At 44.1% G+C, this 24,611-nt stretch overlaps 1 protein-coding gene across 1 annotated transcript; it reads right to left on the bottom strand.

Annotated features, from left to right (window-relative positions):
• Nucleotides 1-3,393: 3,393 nt before the first annotated feature.
• On the bottom strand, nucleotides 3,394-24,056 carry LOC308297833 (placenta-specific gene 8 protein-like; the record flags this gene model as incomplete). The annotated part of the gene is made up of 6 exons (XM_080741400.1): nucleotides 3,394-3,567; nucleotides 15,625-15,779; nucleotides 18,118-18,234; nucleotides 22,829-22,858; nucleotides 23,062-23,166; nucleotides 23,990-24,056. 6 exons carry the CDS (start codon nucleotides 24,054-24,056, stop codon nucleotides 3,394-3,396), a joined length of 648 nt encoding a protein of 215 aa, XP_080597526.1.
• Nucleotides 24,057-24,611: the final 555 nt, after the last annotated feature.

Genomic DNA, 24,611 nt, shown 5'->3' with positions numbered 1-24,611 from the left:
GCCAACATTCCTTTAGTCTGTGTCATTTCCACTGAATTGTATCTTTCTCTTTCTTTGTGGTTGCTCTGTGTCCTTAATTCTTTTTTTACAACAACACCACCAAGGCATGACTCTCAACCAAAAATAAACAAACTAATCAAATGTGTCCTAATGATAGACTGTGATGCAGTCTATCATTAGATGCATGCATTCATGCATTCATTCATTCATGCAGTCATGTGCATGCACTACATCTGAAAAGAACCTGATAGTCCTGAAAGTGTATTATGGTGTTGATATTACACCACAAACTATTTGGCTAACATAGTAAAACAGCTCAATGAAGTAGGCCTATGTTTTCAAAGTATTTCCTTCATTATAACAAATCTTTCTTATTCTGACACAGAGCCTGAGGCATGGCTGCAAAGTTATAATAAGCTGTCACTTGCAGGTGAGGTGAGAACCCAAATGCAGGACAGCCAGGCAAGGGGGTGTTAAAAACCCATAAATCAATCCAATCCACTTTATTTATATAGACCATTTTACAACTCAATGTTTACAATGTGCTGCACAGAAAATCAAGATAAATACACTGTAGGCCTATAAGCTAATAAAAACACAAAGGAGACATCACTGAAAAATACAAGACACAGCAGCGTCAGCAGACAGTGAAACAACATAGACCACAGAAACTCAAGCGGGATTAAAAGCCATTGTATAAATGTGGGACGTTTTAATACAGGAGACAGACTAAAGACATGTGACACTCAAACAATGACTTACAATGACTGAGTGGTGATTACAAATGAGATATAGAAACATAGAACATAGAAAACGACTAACAACATACAGTATGTAGAAATACAAGACCTACTTGTGTAAAAATACCCCTAGATACAAAAGTCTGTGACTCATTTGATATTTATCACAGCAACATCTCTGCTCTTGAGATATGACCAATTCTGTAACCTTCTTAAGTTCTTTACCTTTTAACTTTTTGATCCCAAAGATAATCATGCCTCAACCTACTGATCCCTTGATTGTGACCTTGACCTTTTTGACCCACTACTTCCTGGCACTACTTCCATGTTTTTTTCATGTTGACTTTAAGTAGGTTAACCAGCCTATTAGTGGTAACCAGTCTACCATCAATCAGTTCAATAGCCATATTGCGACCAGGAAACCTACAAGGAAATATACAACCTATACAGAAATGTACATAGCTAAGCTGAGCATACATTTGTAATACTATATCTACTAAGAAGAAATACACTGGCTTGTAGAAGAGGTGCCGTGGCATTAGTCACGTACTCTTGTTACGACAGCACGCATTATAACTAACCCTAAGCTTAACCTCACAAAAACTATGCTGTAGAAGAATATCTTACACATTTCACCTACTTGACTTGTTCCATAAACAATGTGAATAACGAAAAACAAGAGGATTGAGGCAAGATCGCAAGATGACTGGCTTCATTAAACAGTGTAACAGATACTATTTAAAAAAGATTCTATATGCCACCTTTGTGTTCTATGATGCGTGTCTTAAAATGCCTTTTACTGTAGTTTTTCCTGTGTCGCAGTCCACATGGACTGATCATTTACACGGACATATGACATCGATCAGCTAAAACACTTTTTACTTGTGCAGCTGCCTATTGCAGTATGTCATGTAGACTACTGAAGAGGATGATTGTGTATGACATTCTTCTACAAGCCAATCCATTTCTACTTGGGTAGTATGACATGTTGGATCTATTTCAAATGAAATGTATGATTAACTATGTGTATTTCTTTATGGGTTGTGTGTATATTTCCTTGTAGGCTTCTTGGTCACAATAGGGCTAATGGGCTCCTTGATGGTACTATGATGAATGGCAGATTTGCTCCCATAGAATGGAAGTGAATGGGGAAGCTGACACTACTGACGATTTTGGAGGTAAAGGGTTGAGGTATGTAAACTATGTTGTTGTAAATGGACAGTATAAGTGGCAACACTAGTCCTGGTCCTTTTATTTCTTTGACAATATGATTTATAGCAGGGGTGTCCAAAGTGCGGCTCGGGGGCCAAATGTGGCCCGAGGACCAATTTTATTCATGGGTTGCATTTGTAGTCCTACACCAGCCATTTTGAGGACCAACAGAGGTGTTTTGATTAACGTAGAACATTGTTTCTATGCCAATCAGACAAATTGAACACCTGTGTTGGTCCTCAATATGGCCGGTTTAGGACTACAAATGCAACCCATGAATACAGCCTGTGGCTTCATTCCTAAATTGTATTATAAATGGCCCACCAGCACCGCCAAACAGGAATATTTTCCTGCAGAGTATAATTTGTCAGGATTCCTTGTTCCCTGTTGTCTCATTCTGAAGGGGTCAAAGAAAGGTTATTTTATTGTATATTTTACCTTGCACGTCTGGTTAAATTTTGGTAATGTGAAATAAGGCTGAGTTACAGTATTTGGGTTTGTTTAGAGCACACACCTGACAAAAGACCATTGATATTAAATATTGATGATGATAGTTAAATAAAATAATTTAAATGCAATGCATGTGACCTATGGTCAGACCGAAAGTACATTATGTCAGGAGATCGGCCCTTGGGTGTTTTAATACTTTCTAATGTGGCCCCCTTTGAAAAAGGTTTGGACACCCGTGATTTATAGTTACTTGATCCTTACTCCTCTCCTCACCCGGCCCAAAGGGATCCTTACCTGTCCGATCTCGATCTCACATCTAGAGATCGCCTATTTATAAACTGGATAAATACCATTATGTCTTGATATTATGATGTTAACCATTGCCCCTCTCTGATTGGCATACACAGCCCGTGGCCAGTGATTGGCTACGGGGCTTAAACACAGACAGACACACGTAGATTTGGCTAATGCCTATTGAATGGAACGGTATGACATGATAATATACTTTGATGTGATGCCGTAGCATGAGGACACCCCTCCATCAGAGTCACTACCTTCTACTACAGGAAGATGACAGGTGTGTCCTTTTAACTATACACACATCTGTTGGCCTACGAAAAGAATATCTGAATGCTGTCTTCCTTTTTCACAAAAGAAAGAGTGCAGTCCATGCATTAGACATAACACACTGGAAAATAAAGATATAATAATAAAAATAAATGCCTGTGGCAACTTCAATGATCCATTCTGGCCATTTTTGTTCTAAAACCACATGTATTATCATCGTGAATTAAGAATTTCCATTGTGGGATACATTTTGTCCCCTGTGTGTAAAAATCATTAGTAGCTGGAGTTCATGCAAAACAGGGAGTGGCTACAGGAAGGGTGACTAAAGGGTGACTCTCCGTGTGAGCTTATTATAGGAACACATGCCAACTTCTGCACAGCAAAGTGTTTGTATCACAGATTGTACCAGCCAAAACCATACAGTCTAAATCAAGTGTGCCCCCTGCAGGGAGGTCAGAGCAGTGTACCTGACTGAAGAGGAGGATGACAGAGAGGAGTTGGCGTGGCTGGCTGCTCGTCTCTTCAGCTCACGAGAGATCTGGAGCCAAGACAGAGGATAGCAGCAGCAACCATAGAAACAGTCGCTCCACACGCCTCCCTGGAAAACAGAAACACAGAAAGAGCTGTGAGCAAATAGGTGGGAAAGTTGAACATAAAATGTAAAGCTGGGATCCTTAACTTTCATGTCACCCCCCAGGATTTCAACCCTGAGCGGAAAACCTAACTTCTACCACTCTGTCATGACGGAACTCCCATATTATCAGACAAAGGTCCCCTGGGCACAGACTTGTAAAAGGACCCCCAAACCGCCAGCAGGTATGCTACACTAACCTGCAGTCAATATGTATGTTGAACTGCAAGAGGATCTATAGGGCACATGCATATGGCATTTAACACACCTGCATCTCAACAGGACTCCCCTCTAAAGTCCCACAGGAAAACAATCCCACAGGAACATCTGAATGTTTAGGCCATTCCTTCAGTTTTTCCAGTCAGACTTTTGGGGCTCAGTGATTGTGAATGACTAACCCCTTTGACAAGAAATGTATACAGCAGGGTTCCCCAATTAGTTTTCCCCAAGGGCCAAATTATGTCTAGGGTATCAAGCAGAGGGCCACAACATTGCAGGTGCATGGCGACAGTGGCGTTCCCGCTACTCCAGTGACAGTTCGGATATTGTCGTTGTCGGGTGAAAAATGTCCAAAACCGTTCGTTTTGCATTTATCATTGTAAAAATGATTTAAACTATTGAAAACAGCCGATCTACAAGCACACAACGCCATTGTGTGCTTGTAGATCTGCTGTTTTCACCACTTTTGTGCGACGGCCTTGTTTGATGAAGCAGAGCTTTACCTTGCAAAAGAACATACACATTTTGAGATACAGGTTTTCCACCCGACAATGACGATATATTAGTTTTGTTGCTGCTCTTACACCACCATTATTACTGGGGTTGGTGGGGGCCAGACAGTAGCCCCCCACAGGCCGCAAATGGCCCGCGGGCCGCCTATTGGGGAACCCTGGCATACAGTATATAACAGCAGCAGTTCACACAAAGGCTTAGGGGCCCCCTGATGAACTCCTTTTGGAATCCCTGTTTGGTCAGGGAGTATTGCCCTTATGAGCTTCAGGCAGCAGTCAGTAGGTGTCTGTGTCCTACCAACACCATGCAGGGTCTACATTTATTGACAGACTAGATCGCTTCCAACCACTACAAATGTAGGCTAATATTGTATAGATATACAGTATGTCTTTACCATAAAGATTGGTTCAAATAACATTTTAGCTAATGAAGAACAAACCGAATATACAAACACAACACACACAACAAATTGAGCCAAAGGAATTGGAGGGAAATAAATGTTTCTGATGTGCAAGAGCTCCCTCTTAGGACAGAATGAATTTACTGCAGCTAACCCATCAAGGTGGATTGATAATGACAATATTATTCAATACTTTTACAAAGCCCGAACCACCTTCCAGTGTATTTCAGCACCTTTGTGTCTACAATACTTGATCCTAATTGTTAATTTGTTTCATAGAGGACAAGCCATTCGACATCAATATAGTTTTTTTTTTGTTTCTACAAATGAGTCTTTTAGAATGTATAACCCTGATTTATATTATGTTAATAAAAATCCCAGATTGGACTTTTACAGTTCCCATGACACATGAGGGTACACAGTACACCTACATATTCAGAAATAGAATGTATCATAAATTAATAGGATTCTCTCCAAGCTCTGTTGGGACAGCGCTTGGTGAAAAAATTATAATAAATGCACACACACACACACACACACACACACACACACACACACACACACACACACACACACACACACACACACACACACACACACACACACACACACACACACACACACACACACACACACACACACACACACACACAGTATTTGCTTCACTGCAATCTGGGAACCCATTCAGATAGCTTCTACCTACAGTACATGCCTCAAGACGTGCAGTATATTGAAAACAGTCCACAGCCCACTCTACTCCACCTCCACACACAGGAGCCAGGAGAGAGGAGTCACCTGCTCTCCCCTCTCTGAGGCAGCCCTCCAGCTCCTGCCTCAGCCCACACCTCCTTCTGTTCACTGCACAGACCTGCTAGTGCTTATCAAACATGTTCGCATCAAGGACCCCCCATTCAAGATGTGTTGCTAAAATGTTTTCAAAAATATATATATTTTATTGCGACTGTAGGTCGCAGTTAACTATGAACACCGGCACATCTTTGATTGATTGATTGATTGATTGATTGATTGAAGGCTTTATTAGAAGTTTGCATAGGAAAATGTACAGATTCATGACGGTACAGTTCACTGGTACAAGGTCTACTAAAAGGAGATCCATGAAAAGACTAAGCTTATTTCAACAGGAAACCATTAAAGTATCTCATATAACATTGAATGACAGACAAATAGAACACAGTACTATGCAGTAGATATGTAAAGAACAAAAAGAAAACAGTAGGTCTATACAATCAGTAAGTACAGTATATACAATATATACAAGGAAGGGGCAGGTAACAGTAAGTCTAAACAATCAGTATGTACAGTATATACAAGGAAGGGGCAGGGAGGGTAGGGTTGGGCTAGGTTTTTTACCAGTTGCGAACGGCTGCTGCCTGTAAGTGGTTTTTCTTGTCCGTATCGTGTCTGTATCTTGTCCGTAACGTATTGTGTCAGTTTAACCAGTGTGGTTGCCGCGACACAAGTCACACTTGCAAATGAATTACATCCTTGTCCCTTTCATGCCCATTATGGAGATCCCTGTCCTTAGGCTTCTAAAAGGCCCATACCCACTGGGCCAGATAAACAGATAAAAAAAATATATTTCTCCATTCAAGTGGACTAGTCCTTACCCGTTCAAAGATATGAGCTCCGAAATGATGTGCACTGTGCGGGTTATGGGATGTGCACTGTGCACACAGTATATGAGGGATGGAAAGTAACTTTAACTGGTGCTTGCATCATAATATGTAGGAGCATCAATGTAAGAAATACCCGTTTCGTTTAATGGCTACAGAGATACTGTGTACCGATCTGCATGATTTTTGGACAACATCTGTAACCCCCCCCCCCCCCCGCGCGCGCACACACACACACACACACACACACACACACACACACACACACACACACACACACACACACACACACACACACACACACACACACACACACACACACACACACACACACACACACACACACACACACACACAGCTGGTTAAACATGTTGCCTCATGCTAGATGCAGAATAGATATGCCTCATGCTAGATGCAGAATAGATATAGATACACCATAAAAATGCTAATATACAGTGTTAAGAACGTTTCGTTGCCAAGCTTAACGTTGGGCATTTAGACCTATACATGGAGATATACCTATACAAGATGACATGGACCAAGACTTCCAGTCGTGTCTGTCACCAGAGTTGACCAGTGCCGAGAGAGAGATAAGAGATCGTGACTGGACAGCGCCCAGCGAGGAGCCAACAAGTCAGAGTGAGCTGATGGATGAACCCATACGCACCAAAGGCTTACAGACGAGTCAATTAGGCGAGCCAAGAGGCCCTGCAGTTCCTCCAGAAATCCAGCTCATCAGGCAAGATTACCTCAAAAGTCTACAAAGGACAGAGCTGAACGAGGACGGTGGCCCTAAAGGTACACTTGGGTCCCATCAAACTGGATACGGCTCTAAAGGTACACTTGGGCCCCATCAAACTGGATACAGCCCTAAAGGTACACTTTGGCCACATCCAATCCCTAACGGTACACTTGGGCAACCACCAACCCCTAACGGTACACTTGGGCAACCACCACTCCCTAACGGTACACTTGGGCAACCACCAACCCCTAACGGTACACTTGGGCAACCACCACCCCCTAAAGGTACACTTGGGCAACCACCAACCCCTAACGGTACACTTGGGCAACCACCAACCCCTAACGGTACACTTGGGCAACCACCAACCCCTAACGGTACACTTGGGCAACCACCACTCCCTAACGGTACACTTGGGCAACCACCAACCCCTAACGGTACACTTGGGCAACCACCACCCCCTAAAGGTACACTTGGGCAACCACCAACCCCTAACGGTACACTTGGGCAACCACCAACCCCTAACGGTACACTTGGGCAACCACCAACCCCTAACGGTACACTTGGGCAACCACCACCCCCTAACGGTACACTTGGGCAACCACCAACCCCTAACGGTACACTTGGGCAACCACCAACCCCTAACGGTACACTTGGGCAACCACCAACCCCTAACGGTACACTTGGGCAACCACCACTCCCTAACGGTACACTTGGGCAACCACCAACCCCTAACGGTACACTTGGGCAACCACCACTCCCTAACGGTACACTTGGGCAACCACCACTCCCTAACGGTACACTTGGGCAACCACCACTCCCTAACGGTACACTTGGGCAACCACCAACCCCTAACGGTACACTTGGGCAACCACCACCCCCTAAAGGTACACTTGGGCAACCACCAACCCCTAACGGTACACTTGGGCAACCACCACCCCCTAACGGTACACTTGGGCAACCACCACCCCCTGAAGGTACACTTGGGCAACCACCACCCCCTAAAGGTACACTTGGGCGCCACCAAACCAGATGTCGATTTGGACACCAACAACCTAAACACGGCCCTGCAGATCGACAGGGGCACCATTCAGGCAAGGAAGTCTATGAAGGGGTACAAGGGACGGGGACGCAACCGACAGCTCAGGATGGCGGGGCCGGAATAGCCCTGGATCCGTCCAGGACACGGCAACAGCGGCAGGAAACCCGACTGTCGAAACTAAATCCAGAGCAAGAAGCCGGAGACGAAGTCCTGGCTCCAGTGCGTCTAGTGCATCCGAGCGGGCTGCCAGATCCACAAAACAACGTAGATGGACGGATAGCAGACCCAAGAAGCAGAGTCGGAGAACACGCTCTCGCAGTGAAACACCTAGGCAGAGGAGGCGTAGAAGCGCGGATAGAGCAACAAGGGAAAGAAGCCTTTCATCTTCTACAGATGGCAGCTTACCTGCGAGGAGGAAGGACGAACCACGTCGTCGGGCGCATCGAGCAAACGACAGGAGTAGCTCTTCCACAGACAGTGAATCCTCTTCATCACACCGAGGCCGGTCAGCTCGAAGGAGGCACCGCCGACACGGACGACGGTCAAGGTCTCGGCGAGCCCGTCGGACGAGGAGAAGAGACCGGTCACGCTCCCCGGTGCGTGACTTAGGACAGGGCCAGGAAATGGTCAACAGGGGGGCTATGCTAGCAGCCATACCAGACTTCACCGGCCCCGACCCCAGGAAGTTTGCCAAGTTGAAGAGGGCCATGGAGGTCTCCTTCCCTTCGCATGCATCTGAGGAGTATAAGTTCAATGTACTCCAGGGCCATCTCAAATTCGAAGACGCTGTGTTAGTGGCAGACACCTATGCAAACTCATCTCGACCCTACACGAAAGCAATGAGAGCCTTTCGTAAGCAATTTGGCCAACCCCATCATCTGGCGATGCGAACCATCAGTGAGATAGTCCGAGGCCCTAACATTAGGAGCAGGGACGCGGCAGCATTCCGGACCTATGCCCTGCGAGTTAGATCAATGGTGGCTTTGCTATCAAGGTCAGGGGGGACAGGACAGGCAGAATTGGACAGTGGAAGCAACGTTGTCCAACTTACGGCCAAGCTACCCGCAGATATCGAAATGGCTTTCCGTCGGGCCAACCAAGGAAAGGGTATTCGGGTCCCCACACTACGAGACCTCGCTGAATGGCTGGAAGGAGAGATGGAAGTGTGGGAGGACGGATCAGGTTCATTCGCCCGGGTTCACAGTCCACCAAGGGCACAACACAGTCCGCTGAAGACATATCATGGGGACCGATTCAGACGCTCCCGTGAGAAGAGTCCACGAAGGGCACACCACCGAGTCACGGACCAACGCAGCCCACGCAGAGCTGTCCAGCCATACCAGAGACCGGTGGTTATGAACGCTATATCTTCAACCTCCGTGCATCCCCGGATCCAAGAGAGATCCAATAATCATCAGAGGTGCTGCTTATATTGTAACCATGACCAGCACGTTTTGGATGGCTGCGACACCTTCCTGAAGCTGACTCCCGAACAGCAACGGAAATGGATTCGTGATAATCACAGATGCTATAGGTGTGGGGGAACTCACTTTGCACGAGAATGTGACCTGAAGGAGAGATGTACACGATGTTTCGAGATTCACCTGTCTGCCCTGCACGACATGCAGATCTTGCGGACCAGGAAGCAGGAACCAGGGGAACAAGAGAGTATCCCGGACCCTTATAGGAGCAGATAGCCGAGTGAGGTCAGTGGAGCTGGAAGTAGGGGGCAAGCAAGACCTACGAACGTCCAGTGGCCAGAATCATATGCCTTCCCGCACTGGATGACGGGAAGGAGGATATCTGTGCCGAGTTAGGCATTATTAAGCTTAAATGGAATCGCCCTGGAGACATTCATATTTCCAAAGGAAATCTGGGGGCGGCAGATACACAAGAAGATACACAAGACTAAGAAAAAATACACAAGACTAAGAAAAATGAAAAAAGGGAAAAAGATACGGCTCGATACGGGGATTCGATACGGGGCGGCCTTTTGCAGGCTTCGCAGGCAGCGCAAGGTGATGTTGAGCACACGGGCAGCGACGGACGGAGTCTACAGTGTTGATCAAGACCAAAGACCTTCTCAACCTAGCAAGATGTTGCGGACATCAGGACTCGGGGACACCGGACAGTCCCCTCAAGGGTGGCCAACTTTTCATGAGGTGGCAAGACCCTTCATGGGACGGCAGGATGCTTCAGTCCAACATGTTGAGAAGTCGGAGAGTTAATAGTCCACCAGTCCAACATGTTGAGAGGTCATAGAGACAGAACGACATTCAGTAACAACTTGAATCCTACTTCAGCTAATTCACCTTCATGTTCCCTGAATCCAACACGGGGCGGCCAGGTGGAAAATATCAAGCATGGAGCGGAAGTGCAACACATAAGCTGTAACGGGGCGGCCAGATGAAAATCATCAGGTCTGGAGCAATACCTGACACACAAGCTTCCGAGGGTGTCTCATCGCCCTAGGACCAAGAAACGTTCGTTGAACTTAACATATTTCCTAAGTAAATATGGGGGCGGCTGTTAAGAACGTTTCGTTGCCAAGCTTAACGTTGGGCATTTAGACCTGGATACATGGAGATATGGAGCGAACCTGTTTGGCCTAACATGGAGATGTGGGGAACACTATATATGGAGATAGTCCATTCCATCATGTCATATGGGACTACCGTCATAGACAGTAGCCATTTGTTAGGCTGGAGTCAATGGCAACCAGGAATGAACGGCATACGTGTCAGAGTGATGTCATCAATATGACATCAGAGGAACGCATATATACCGGCTTCTCACATAGATCGGGGCCAGTTGTCCTAGCTACTCCAGTTGAATACGGGAAGAAGCCCTGAGCCAGGCATAGTAATAACTAAGCTAAGCACCTAATCACAGCATCCAAGATAGCATACAAGAGAGGATTAGGCATCGGAGAGTCTAATAAGAAGTCCTTCAGAGGTTTTGCCGGAGAGAAACGAACTCGTGTCAGAGCCAAGACGAGCTCTACTTCATACAGCATATGATTTGTGAAAGTGACAAACGGGCTTCACAGTTATGTTAGGTGTGTTCATATGCTAATGGTGATGCGATTTCAGATCAATTGCTCCAGCCACTGAGGAGAAACGCTGTGACAGACAGACAGACACTCAGACAGACACTCACTCAGACAGACAGACAGACAGACAGACAGACAGACAGACATTTGGAAAATTATATGTTTGATGGTAAGATACAGATACAAAATATCTGTCACAGATAAAAAAAATATTATCAGTATCTTACCATCCACTTGAATGGAGAAATATATTTTTTATCTGTTTATCTGGCCCAGTGGGAATGGGCCTTTACTTGTATTATATTTTAAATGTTATACATGATCATAACGTGTCACATCGCAACGAGTTGTGAGCTTGTAGATCGTCTATTTTAGAATATAGTATCAAATAGTGTTAAAATATAATAGAAAAAACAAGATAATGTACATACTGTGCAACACATGTACAACTTAAAACTAACAACGAAAAATCAAGAAAAGAAAAGAAGCAAAGCCACCCACCCCTCCCTCCCAGGATCAACGATGCCACCAAAAGCAAGGCATACCCGTGCAAAGTTCCTATCGTTGTGTAATGACAGCTTAAATCATATCCTTAAGCTTATCTGCAATGCAAGACCATGCTGTATGTTAATGTTTTCGGTGCTCGTGCCGTGTAATCTTGCCGTTGACAGTTCTAGATATGGGTTAAAATGATTAAACAGATCATTTTGACCCTGAACCACCTCAAGGACCCCACTTTGAGAACCACTGGCATAAACAATCTACTTATAGGCTATTCACTGTTGCACTGTTTTTACTTTGCTTAGACCTGCCTTGCATTGGCCGTGTGAAATGATCAGTGACTAAGAATGTGACGCCTGGTGGTCTCTGCAGATCTGGGATTAACTGGCATGACAAAGCAATGAGTGAGGGCTTGCCATGGGCAAACACAGTCAATGAGTGGTGGGAACGCATTGTGTCTGAAGTTGTTGAATTCAAAAAACATTGCTTTCATTTACTTGCAGTATCTCGTAGTGTTTATCAAAAACAAGAGCAGAAGTTGACGGTTCACAGAATGGCTGCATACCAACAAAGATCGCAACTTCCCTGTTTTGAGCCCCTATGCATGCTGATGGAAAATCCCCCATGATGGGATTTTTTTTGTAATGTGAGTTTACAGTAATCTTAAAGGACGACTTCCCCCATTCTCAATTTAATCAATGGTCCTCTCTAATGCTCATCATAATACTGTATGGTATATGGTCTCAGAGTAGGTCAGCGGACAGTTCAGAAACCAACCTACCAGTGACATCATCGATGGGGAATTCAAGCTAATAGAAACGGCAGGCTTTCTATTCCTGGAAAGTTAGCATGCTATAATGGAAGCCATTGTTCTCACGATAAGCCATTGTTCTCACGATAATAATGTGAAGTGAAATCTACAATGATGTCACTGATAGGCAGGTTTCTGAAGTGTCCACTGTCCACAGCCCTCCTTTTGTATATGATTATATCATGACTAGGGGAGGGTGGGGCCCGTTGTGCAGTGGGGCCAGTTGATATTCTTCATTTAAACCAATAATATATCATATAAAATACTGCCAATCAGTTTTCTGACATCTTTGGACAGCCCCTTCCGGTTCATGACGATTGCAAACGTGTGCCAAGCTGATTTCACTTCATTTTGGGACCAGCTCTCAAGCAAGCAGGTCTTTTCACCAACAGCTTGTCGGCTAATTTTTGTCTAGCACTTTGAATTCAGTCGTCAAACAGTCACAATATACCTCATTTTAATCATCTGTCTGTCCTCTTTTATGTCATGTAAGTTTTAACCCTCAGTATCAAAAAGCAATATGTTATTTTAGGTCTTACAGTGAATTTAGTCAAAAGGGGTCCGTTGTGCAGCCCCTGCAAAGGTATACAACCGACCCCACCTGTTATGGTAACAAGCTGCTGCTAATGCTAAATGATTAGCATAGAGGCTAAAGAGACTTCTCTCATCAGCTGGGCAGAGTTTTTGGTGGAATTTGTCTTTTCTCATTTTAATTTGTGTCTAATGCCTGCAAAACACTTTACTGCCACTAGTTAGTCTATAGGCCTATGATATGATGAATTAGACTATGCTTATTAGGCTACATGCAGTCTCTCATGTGACATTTCAAATCTCTTAACTATTTATTAAATCATTCTAAGAAAATGAGACAGATAATTAGGCTTTTTGCAAGTATAGGCCTACTTCTTATGAATGGTGAGACGACTGCACAGTGAAGATGGTAAGAGGAAATGAGTTTTGCCTGGAAGTTGCAACAATGGCCTACCTGACTTCATGGTTAAGATTAAGAGTAAAACACAAGTTAAAGAAAACATGTCTCTGACACATACTATGAGTTAAAAAATATAATAAATGGTTAACATAACCGTTTTATTTAATTTAGAATGAGCAGAACAATTGGCCCATACAGGGTCACAATGGACCCCGCCAACGGTGTCCATTGTTCCGGTGCACATATTCTTTTTGAAGAGAAATTGTGGCTTATAGGTTTGAGAGGACCAATTATACAAACTTACGAAGAGTTTAAATGGGTGAAGTCGTCCTTTCATTAATTCACTATCCTCACAACCTCACAACCTGACATAGCATTTTTCCACACATTTTACCTGTAATGACATTATATTTATCTTTAGATATATTATCTTTTAGGTTCACCATTTACCAACCACCACCCTTATTGTGTGCATTGACAGCAGAAAGTTTTTCTGACAGACTTTACCTCAACCACTTGAACCCATGCAGCATCCATATATATTTGAGAGAACAATAGCAGATCTACAAGCTCACAACCCATCAACGCATTGTGAGCTTGTAAATCTGCTATCTTTGGCTAAAAGTACAGTGCCAACTCAGGGGCCGTGCAGAGAGTCCTGAAGGGGTAGGTGCTCAAACTCCACAAAAAGGCAGCGATTTTGGGGTGGTCTTTTTGTGGGGGTCTCTCGTGCCATTTCACACCAGAAATGTAGTATTTGGATGCATGCCTCAGCAACAGCATCCAAGTAGTGAGAAAAACAATTCTGCAGCTATAGCCAAGAGCCATTTACTTAATTATGACATGGAAATAGGGGGAAACAATAACCTGACTGTACAAACTATGCTAACCAAAGCTCATGAAATGAACACATCAGAGTTCAGTTGTGTAGCTTAGCTAATCTGCACAAAGATGTAAAAGCAACAATTTATTGATGGGGGCTTGTGAACTTACCATGCTTGCTGCCTGTCTCAAATCAAGTTGTTTGCAGCTGCAGTGTTAACGAGGTGGGAAGGCACTTGATATCTGCATCAGGTGAAAATTTTAACTAAACCTGACTGATGGCAGCCAGCTCCTTAAAATCAAAATTATTATCATTTTGTCAAATATTCATCTTGTTAAGGGCCACAGATATTGGGCAGGCCATAAAAACAAAAAAAAGGCAGCTGCCTTAGGCAACTGCTCCCCACCACCCACCCGTAGGGCCCCATTTACACTGCCAGACGCGTCCAGCAGATTACCAAGGCTCTGTATGAAGGGAGCGCTCGTTTTATGGTTAGATGTCACAGTTATTGTCCACGACATTAAGTTATTGTCCACGACATTGCAAGCGGCGCGAAGGCCAGCGGACCTTGGTCCTGCTCTTCGCGCCCGAGCGCCGCAGGCGAGTTACGAAGCCGTGGTGAATGCAATCGTTATATTTATGCCCAGGCCGTAAGGCCTGGGCAAGCGCACGATAAACGCAATGATAATTGGGTTTTGGTGCACCTCGCGCGGTCCAAGTGACTACAACCGAGCGCTCCCTACGTCCGGTTCAGCCAATCACAGGGGGCTTGGGGGAGACCGGAACAGGGACAGCCTTGGGCCATAGCCTTGGGCATCAGCCAGACGCCTGACAGACAAATCCAGCCTGAATAAGATCTGTGCCACATCCAGATTGGAATCCGATTGGTTTAAATGGTCACATGGTCACATGGAACAAATCAGATTCCAATCTGGATGTGACACAGATCTGATTCAGGCTGTATTTGGCTGCCTGTATAAATGGGGCCTAAGTGTAGACTGGGTTAGAGCAGACTGGCAGAGTTATGTCATCTCCGTTCACTTCATGAGGCCAGGTCTTCTACATACACATCTATTGGCAAACAGTGACAGAGCGTTGGACCGGAGGTTTACAGAATGCATTGGAGTCTATGGGGAAATAGTGACATTTCAAGTTACACGAACCACGTGACCGGCGTTGTTTTGACCCCGCACTGGCAGAACGCTCTAAATAATACAAGGCTCTGGGTTCATAGTGGTTGCCAATGCTATTCAAAAATAGCAGATATACAAGCTCATAGCGCGGCACCGAGTGCCACGCTATGAGCTTGTAGATCTGCTATTTTTGCTCTCTGTGCGTACGCCGTACGGGTGTGTTTACCTGGATGCCGTAGCGCTCCCTGACGGTGGCCCTCACAGCCAGGGAGGCGGGAGGCACGCAGCCCATGCAGTCCAGCAGTGGCAGGCAGGGGCACACGCCCGCTGCACTGGTCACCTTACAGGTGAACACCGGGAGGCAGCACAGAGCCAGGCAGCCTGGAGAGAACACACGCACGCACGCACGCACGCGCACACACACACACACACACACACACACACACACACACACACACACACACACACACACACACACACACACACACACACACACACAACCCTCAGACTCCTCGTCCCATAGCCTTAAAGGAGCAATTTGTATTCATCTAGTTTTTAATTGATAAACATTTGCCTAGTTCATGAGCAGCAGAGACACTGGACTGAAGTGGGAACACACACACACACACACACACGCACGCACACACACACGCACGCACACACACACACACACACACACACGCACACACACGCACGCACGCACACACACACACACACACACACACACACGCACACCTGAATTCTCAACCTGGTTATGTGGGACAGTCTGCTATCACATCAGTATGTCATATAATTACATGTTATGTGTTTACAACCCTGTGTCCATGGTGCCCTGTAGTATGAACTAGCTATACTGCAAAGACCATTATTAATTTTTGTATGACTCACTCAAGTGTCAAGTTTGTGACATAGGTCACATCCATGGTGCCGCGTCACATAGGCGTAACGGAAGTTGGCCCTCTGTTCAACTCTAATTGCGACCGTAAGGTCGCAGTTTAGTATGAAAACCTCCACCGGCCGTCCGTCCGTCCGTCCGTCACACACGTCACACCTTTGCCCTGCTCAATGTATACGTGTAACGCCTGATACTGAGGTGATGTGTCACTGTGACATCACAGATACTGAGGTGATGTGTCACTGTGACATCACAGGTGAGATCACAGTGATGTCAGATACTCAGAGCAGGGATCTCCATATTTAGGCATAAACAGGTGACATCACAGTGATGTCAGATACTCAGAGCAGGTATCTCCATATATGGGCATAAAATGGATTCTGTTAGGGATCTCCATACTGTATATGGGCATAAAAGGGATTAGTGATGTCAGATACTCAGAGCAGGGATCTCCATATATGGGCATAAAAGGGATTAGTGATGTCAGATACTCAGAGCAGGGATCTCCATATATGGGCATAAAAGGGATTCAGATGGAGATTCAACTTCAATGAGTAACAATGGCAAACTGTCAACTGCCCGTATGTCTTGATAATTGGTAAAACAAACTTTTGGCCTATTTGTGGCTTATCATCACATCCAACCATCTTAAGATACTCAGCTAGTGGGGAATGCTCTCTTCCCTGGTGAGAATTGCCCCTTTATATAGGGCTTGTTTGTGTATTGTATGACATCACGCCACATCATCAGCTGTGGACTCTGTGATGTCATCGTATCTCCATATATGGCCATCTCCGTATATGGAGATATAAGTCGTCCATGCCCAGGTATGGGCTGGTGAGGTCAGACTTTGTGTGATGGGTAGGTTATCTCCATATATGGAGATTCAACATTCCAGGTGTAACTATGGCTGCCCGTATGACGTGAGAGGTGGAGGCTGTGATATTTGTGGAGATAAGCGACCAACGGTCGCTTATCTCCCGATTAGGGAGTCTTACTGGTAATATAAAGGATATTTCCTCCCTCACTTCCTTCAAAACCACACTCAAGACAGATCTCTTCAGGATAGCCTTTCCCAATTAATGTCTATTTAGTCTGTCTCCCCAACCCTTGCCTAACTTTTTGTCGTTTTTAATCTAGCACTTTGTATTTTTCTTTTTTTTTTCTCTCTCTCTCTATTAAAGTTGGTTCCTCCTTTCCCTGTAAAGAGACTTTGGGTACTTAGAAAGGTCAGTGAGACAAGTGAGTCATACCAAAGGGGCTTTTGTTCACAGCAGTAGTTAAAGACCATATCTTGGCGTCAAGAAATAAGTAATTAATGTGTGTAATTATTAACATACACTCATACACAGCGGTGTAGCTTGTTCCCACCCCCACACACACCAACACGTAGCTCAGCAGCCCGTCAAGTACTGCATTGTCAAATATGCAAACGCCAACCCTTGACTTCCATCGGTGGACTTTTTTCCCCGGTCGGTGGACTTCAAAATATATATATATATTTTTTATATTCCCATATTTTTTCCTCTCACGCGCCTTGTTGGGGGCCCCCAAATTCTACTTTGCAGGGATCCCTGTTTGCTAAATCCGCCCCCGCATATTGCGAGAGTTGTAAGCGTGTTAATCGGCTACTTTTGGCTTTTAAAAGTAGCACTACACCCCTGCTCTTGAGGGCATTAAACGTACCATACCAATTCCAACAACAACAACAAAACAGTGTCGGCTCAGGAACACATGACACACAAACAAGATGGTGGCTCCTTTGCTTTTTTTATGGGCGGCTCAGTTGGCTCTCAGTGTGTTTGTCTGTGCTGACACACTTACAGTCTCCCATGTCTTGCCAGCAGTCACACAGTCCCGTGCTCCACTCCCCAGGTGCTCCGCTTCTTCCTGGCTGGGACGTCACTACCTGGGACTCCTGGCTCATACTTGGGCTCATTACTGTCGCCAGGGCAGAGAAAGTACAGACACCTAAGAATCTAGAACATGTAATACACAAATATAACAAAAAAAGTATTGTACACACAAAGTGGGAATTCACTCTATGTAGACACAGAGCAAATACTATTGAGGTAATATTATAACGTCATATTACACCGCAGAGCACATTGGTGATGCCTTGTAAAACATGGTTTGCTTGTGGTGAAGCTCAAATGAGACCAGTATTGTGTGTATCAATCAAAGTGGTTCCGTGGTGTACAGTAGCTATGAATAGTTCCCGGCAAATCAGAGAGGAGTGGATGACTCAAAGTTGTACCCAATAGGGTAGGATAGATTTGTTCCTGGGAGGAATTAAATGTTGTCATCGACACACACAGTAACTGCTGTTAAAAATACAATGACAACATACAGTACAACAGTCTCAATACCTCACACACTGCACATTGAACGACACGCTACAACACAGCAATGCATTAAGATCAACATGAAATCCTCATAAAAGATGTATGAGACACGATAAGACACACTATCTTGTCACAGCTATATCATCTATGTATAGTAACTTGAGCCTGCTTCGCAATGTGACATGGGCATTTCTCCCTTGGTTGCAGGGTGACACTTACACACACCAATGAGAGCTAGAGACTAGAGAGACGACATGTCTTCACCCAGAGAAAAACACTCAGGTGGAGTTGCTTATTATTCTTTTCTTATGCCATCTCTTGAAGAAGACAAACCTTCCACCATGCAAGCCTGTCCCTCTAGTCTAGTTGCATGATATGCCTTCAGGAATTATTCATGTTGCCTGACGACATGAGGTCAGGTCCCCTGTACATATACTTACTGTATACTGGGTGGAGACGTGTTATGACAGGCGACACAATAGCAGACTTCACTTACCTGTTAAAGTGAGGTGTTGTGTTCGGTAACCAAAGGCCTTGTTTTAATATTCGGGGATATCCTGGCTGGGCTGGCTAAAGAGCAGCACGCTTCAGCTTCTCATTTTCTCTGGTGTTTTCTCACTTTCCTCTAGCCTTCTCAACTGGACATGATTGTCACATTTGTGTGCGTTCCTGGTTCCAACCCGTGGTGTTTTGGTGTAAACATGAAATGTTCACGCACGCACGCACGCACGCACGCACGCACGCACGCACGCACGCACGCACGCACGCACGCACACACACACACACACACACACACACACACACACACACACACACACACACACACACACACACACACACACACACACACACACAAGAGTTGCCAGAGCTAAAAGCTAAAAGTTAAGTTGTGAGGGTATGAAAATGTCTGTGGGCCCTTGTTTTTTTTCGGAATTACTCAATAACATCTGGCATTGTTGCTGTCAGGCAGAAACATTGTACCGTATCTCCATGTTTCAACCTAAATTAATGCCCTACTGTCATACAAAAGTGTCAATGAATTGAGTACAAAGCCCCAATGTAAACAAGCCATACATTCTACTTTCCTATATGCAAACTGCTAATAAAGTATTCAATCACAAAAGTAGTGAAAATAGCCGTTCTACAAGCTCACAACGTGTTGCGATGCAACAGGGCGTGAGTTTGTAGATATAGTCTATTTTCACAATTTTAATTCAAAAGGAATGGTTTTGGACATAAAAGGTTTCCATGCATCTCCCTGAGTTGTACAAATACTATTAGTGCTTACTACTTGTCTTAAGACAGAGAGTCCCTGTCAGCTCTACGGTGTCAGCTAATATTCTAACATTCTGCTTACACAGTAAACATGCTTCTGAGGTCTGAACAGGATTGTTATCTGCTTTTAGGTTGACCTCAACACACCAGTGATGCTCACATTATGCTGACTATGCAGCTAATGCATGTTGTTGCTATTAGCTTGAACATCACTTGTTTTTCAGTGCGCTACTGTACAGTAGACAGGGTTTAGGAAAAGTATCTGACTGTCTGTGTGTCTGTCACTTGACTTGTCATTTGACTCCAATGCAATGATTAAACGTGTAGCTCGAGTGTATGCGTCAGGTACTTTATGTTTGGCCTCACTGGCAGAAAACACCTTTGTATGTCATTTTCATTTGAGTTAAGGACAGCATACAACAATAAGATAAATGGTTTAGAGGGCTGCTGTGCAAGCGTTTATATGTTTCCTCTCCTCCATGTTGTGTGAACTATACTACAACTATAGTGCAATGAGATAGGGCCCTGGATCAGAATACATTTTTGAAGAGATGATAAAATTGCATGTCTTAGTGACCTTAATATTGCTATTCATATATATTTTGTGCAGCTAAATTTAAAAATGTAATGTGTGGCATTTATTTTGCTTTATATTTCGTATTCAACTCTTTTTAAAACCTATATTTAATCAGGCAGAACAATATTCTTATATTCTTACTTTACTACCATTAACAAATAAATTCAATTATTTTTTTTTATTTATTTTTTTCATAATACTGTCCACCTCCACTGTGGTACACTTAGACCCAAATGTCTCCACAGGGACAAATATAACTACTGATGTTTATGTTAGAATGTAGAGGCTGCTGTTAGAATATAGAAGAACACACCTAGTAGTTTTTCCACAGGAGAATTACAGCATACAGTAGGCCTAGTGCATCTTAATCATTGTTTGCTGCCTGCACCATGCCTTCACCCAAAACAGAACTGCTGTCCCAACTGGTTGAACTGTAACCCAACCAGCCTGCATCACCCCTCACCAACACCCATGTACGCACGCACGCACACACACATGCATGCATCCACAGCCATGCACGCACACGCGCACGCACGCACGCACGCACGCACGCACGCACACACACACGCACACACACACACACAGTAGCCTACTGCACGTGCACGAAAGCAACACTCTCACACACACAGCACTTACAAATTCCCTTAATATGGCAAATGGTATTCTAGATGTTGTTTGTAATTGTGTTGAAGTGTTTGCATTGAAATGTCACGTTTCAATGTATATTTTGTTATGCACTATTTTACACTGTTATGTATTATATTATTTCATTTCACATGAAAGTATTTCTCGACTTTGACTAATTTCTTTGATTGATTGTTTGATTGAAAGATAGATAAATAGATAGATTGTTAACAAGTCTAAGGAGATCAGGAGAGCACGTTATCATCCTTGCAGCTTTGCTGTGATGGCATCTTGTGTTTTCCCACGGCCCTCATCTGAATACATGAGATATGGATCAGTCCAGCGAGATGAAGCAATCCATCCCTGCTGTTCTCATCTTCCATAGGGGTCGTCCCTGATCACACTACACTCAACCAGGGTTAGGGTTGTTCTTAAAAAAACGGAGGATTTGTTAACCCTCTTCAATCGACACATCTCAAAACTATAGCCAAAGATTTCAGTGAAGATTTGCTGAAAATATTGACACCAGGTTTAATGTGGTTTACATACATCTTTAATTAAATTGTTACATTGTGATATTGTCAGTATTATACGGTAAATATCAAACATAATCAGACAGTATGTGTATTTAATTCAGTCTGACCAGTCCAGAAGCTGGGATAAAGCATATAGGCCCTATCATCAGTCATAAAAGAGAACAACCAGACAGGGGCATTTTTAAAAGCAGAGGCTCCCCCCCCCATCCCCACCAGTAATTGAACCCTAACAAACCCTAAATACAGTTAAAAAATCTATAATAAGACAACTTTAAGAAGAAGGTGAGAATAGCAGATCAAGCAAGCTCACAAAGAAGATGAGGAATGGGAGGCGGCTTGTGAAGGAGGTCACAATATCACAAACAGCCCTTTGTGGAAAGAATTTGGCTGGAAATTTAAAATTAGATACTTCAGGACACCCTTTATGATATCCAAATTTGATATGAACACAACAGCGTTGTGTTGGAGGGACTGCAAACAGATTGGTGACCACACCCATGTTTTCTGGGACTGTCCTAAACTGGAAAAAAAAATATTGGGAGGGAATACTCAGGGAAATAGCGGTTATCCTGAAGATAGACTTACCATTAGATTGGTTCCGGAGGGGTTGGCTAACAAACAGGTGGTCTACATTTTAAATATTCTTTTGCTGATAGCTAGAAAAATGATCACCCTAGCCTGGATGAGACTCCACCTACAATTGATCAATGGCACGAGAGACTGGGGGGAAAAAAACCCTAACAAACCCTAAATACACAAAATCAATAATAAGACAACTTTAAGAAGAAAGTGAAAATAGCAGATCAAGTAAGCTCACAAAGTGTGTTGTGAACTTGTATCTGCTCACTTTGGGTCCTGGAGAGACATCAAATTTCTCTGTTGGGTCACCAGCTTAAAAGTGTGGGAACTACTGGTGTAAAGAACAATTTAAAGTGGGAGACCTCTACGCTGTACATTTGAATTTGAAAGCACTGTTGCAGAACAAAGTAAAAATACATTCAAACTGAATTATAAAGAGATAAATGCAGGTAAATCACCTGTAATAAATCTACCCCATGATATACCTTTACTGAAAATAGCCACAGTAGTACAAAGACGTTGCTCTCTGTCCACTGTGTCCAGTGGATGGAGCTTTCAAACAAGCGTGAGGGGAACGGTTTGACCGCCGAGACGCCAACGTCTGCACACCGGCTGGAACTCCTTGAATTCTGCAGATATGCAAACACACAGAAAATAGCACAATGTTAAGAAAATACCTCGTATAATTTCCCTCCCAACGTCATACAACACAGACACACAGGCAGACAATTAAATGTTGGCCTCGTATTAAACATACATACGGAAGCAATTGTGAGTGTGACATATCTAATCAAATGTAGGACTATGTTTTGCACAGTTTCGGTTCACTTACTGTGCTCGTTTGTTTTGGAACAGAAGCATTTGATCAAGCGCTGCCTCTCTGCAGAGGTCTGGGGAAACAGGGGGGATCTGCACTTGAGCCTTCCACTGGGAGACACTGAGAGGAACAGAGTAATGGGGGATTCCAGATTCAGGAGGGTTTTATTTGTCACCAACTCATTTTGTCCATATTCAGGGAATTATCATAAGGCTCAGACCACCACATATATCTCACCTTTGCACCTGCACTTGCGGAGATGACCTTTGGTTACGTGCAACCCGGGGCCAGTGGAAGTGGATGTGACTGTGTAAACGAACGAAAAAATACAAATTTCACCAAATCATTGACACAAAGGTGTAATGCATTATCTATTAACCACCTCATACATTTACAGTGAAACCCAAATGTGCCTATTGACAGAGGAAAGATAATGGAACATCTGGGAATGTCATCGCTTGCATACTTTGATGGAGCAAGTCAATGGTAACCGGAACGCTCACCCACAAAACACACTCGCCCCAATTTTCTTCGCGGAAAGCAAACACTTTGAACTTGAACTTATAAATGTGAAATGACTTAATAAAAATCAAAATGATAGGTAAATAAATAATAATAAATACAACCTTCCCAAACTATTGAAATTTTGCAATCAAGGAATACTAACAGACATATTCAATATTCTTTTCATCTGAAAATCTGAAGCACAATACATCAATTAGAAAAACTAGACACATCAACAAGTTTAACACATCACAGTTGGGGACCACTTGCCCCACCAGGCACCTAGGCACCAGCCTGACAGGGCGATGCGGATTTGAGAGTCCCGTTCCCGATGACCATTGCTGCGTGTCTCTCCCCGTCTCTCTCTCTCTTTCCTTTCCATCTTCACTTCAAAATCTACCAATAAAGGCAGAAAAGCTTGAAACAAGGTCCCACTTACCGGTATCGTGACAGAAGATGTCAGCTAGAATGATGAGGAGAAGGCTCACGCAGATGATCTTAGACATGACGGCAGCTGTCAATAGAGTAAGTGCGTTTGGCCTCTTCACCACAGAGCTTCTGGGATTCTTTGTCCTGCAGGGAAATCTAAGCTCTCATGCAGTTACAGTATTTAAGCCACTCCTGAATATTCAGTTCACCTACATTATGTGGGTCTCCGGTGGTTTTTGGCTAGAAGGATATCTCAGGACCGGACATGTCTCTTCCAGGGTTGTTGTTTTTTTCGTGTCCGATTACTCAACTTTTCACAATCCAAATCTGATATGTGATGGAGATGGAGATAAGTAACACAGTGACACACACACACACACACACACACACACACACACACACACACACACACACACACACACACACACACACACACACAGGAAATAAGTAGCGTGCCAACAATGTAAATTGTAACAAGCAGGCACTAGGCAGATGGGAATCTAATGCTGCCCTGAATTAGAGAAATATGTTGTGTATTGTGTGTGGTTCAGTGGTTCTCAAACTATGGACCGGGGCCCACTACTGGGTCGCGAAGATATTGCAAGTGGGGGCCCAAATAATTGTCATAACAC

Source organism: Nannobrachium achirus, assembly GCF_963921795.1.
Source record: "Nannobrachium achirus genome assembly, chromosome: 14".
NCBI lineage: Eukaryota > Metazoa > Chordata > Actinopteri > Myctophiformes > Myctophidae > Nannobrachium > Nannobrachium achirus.
The sequence above is the reverse complement of the archived record's forward strand: the minus strand, read 5'-3'. Positions and strand labels throughout refer to the sequence as shown.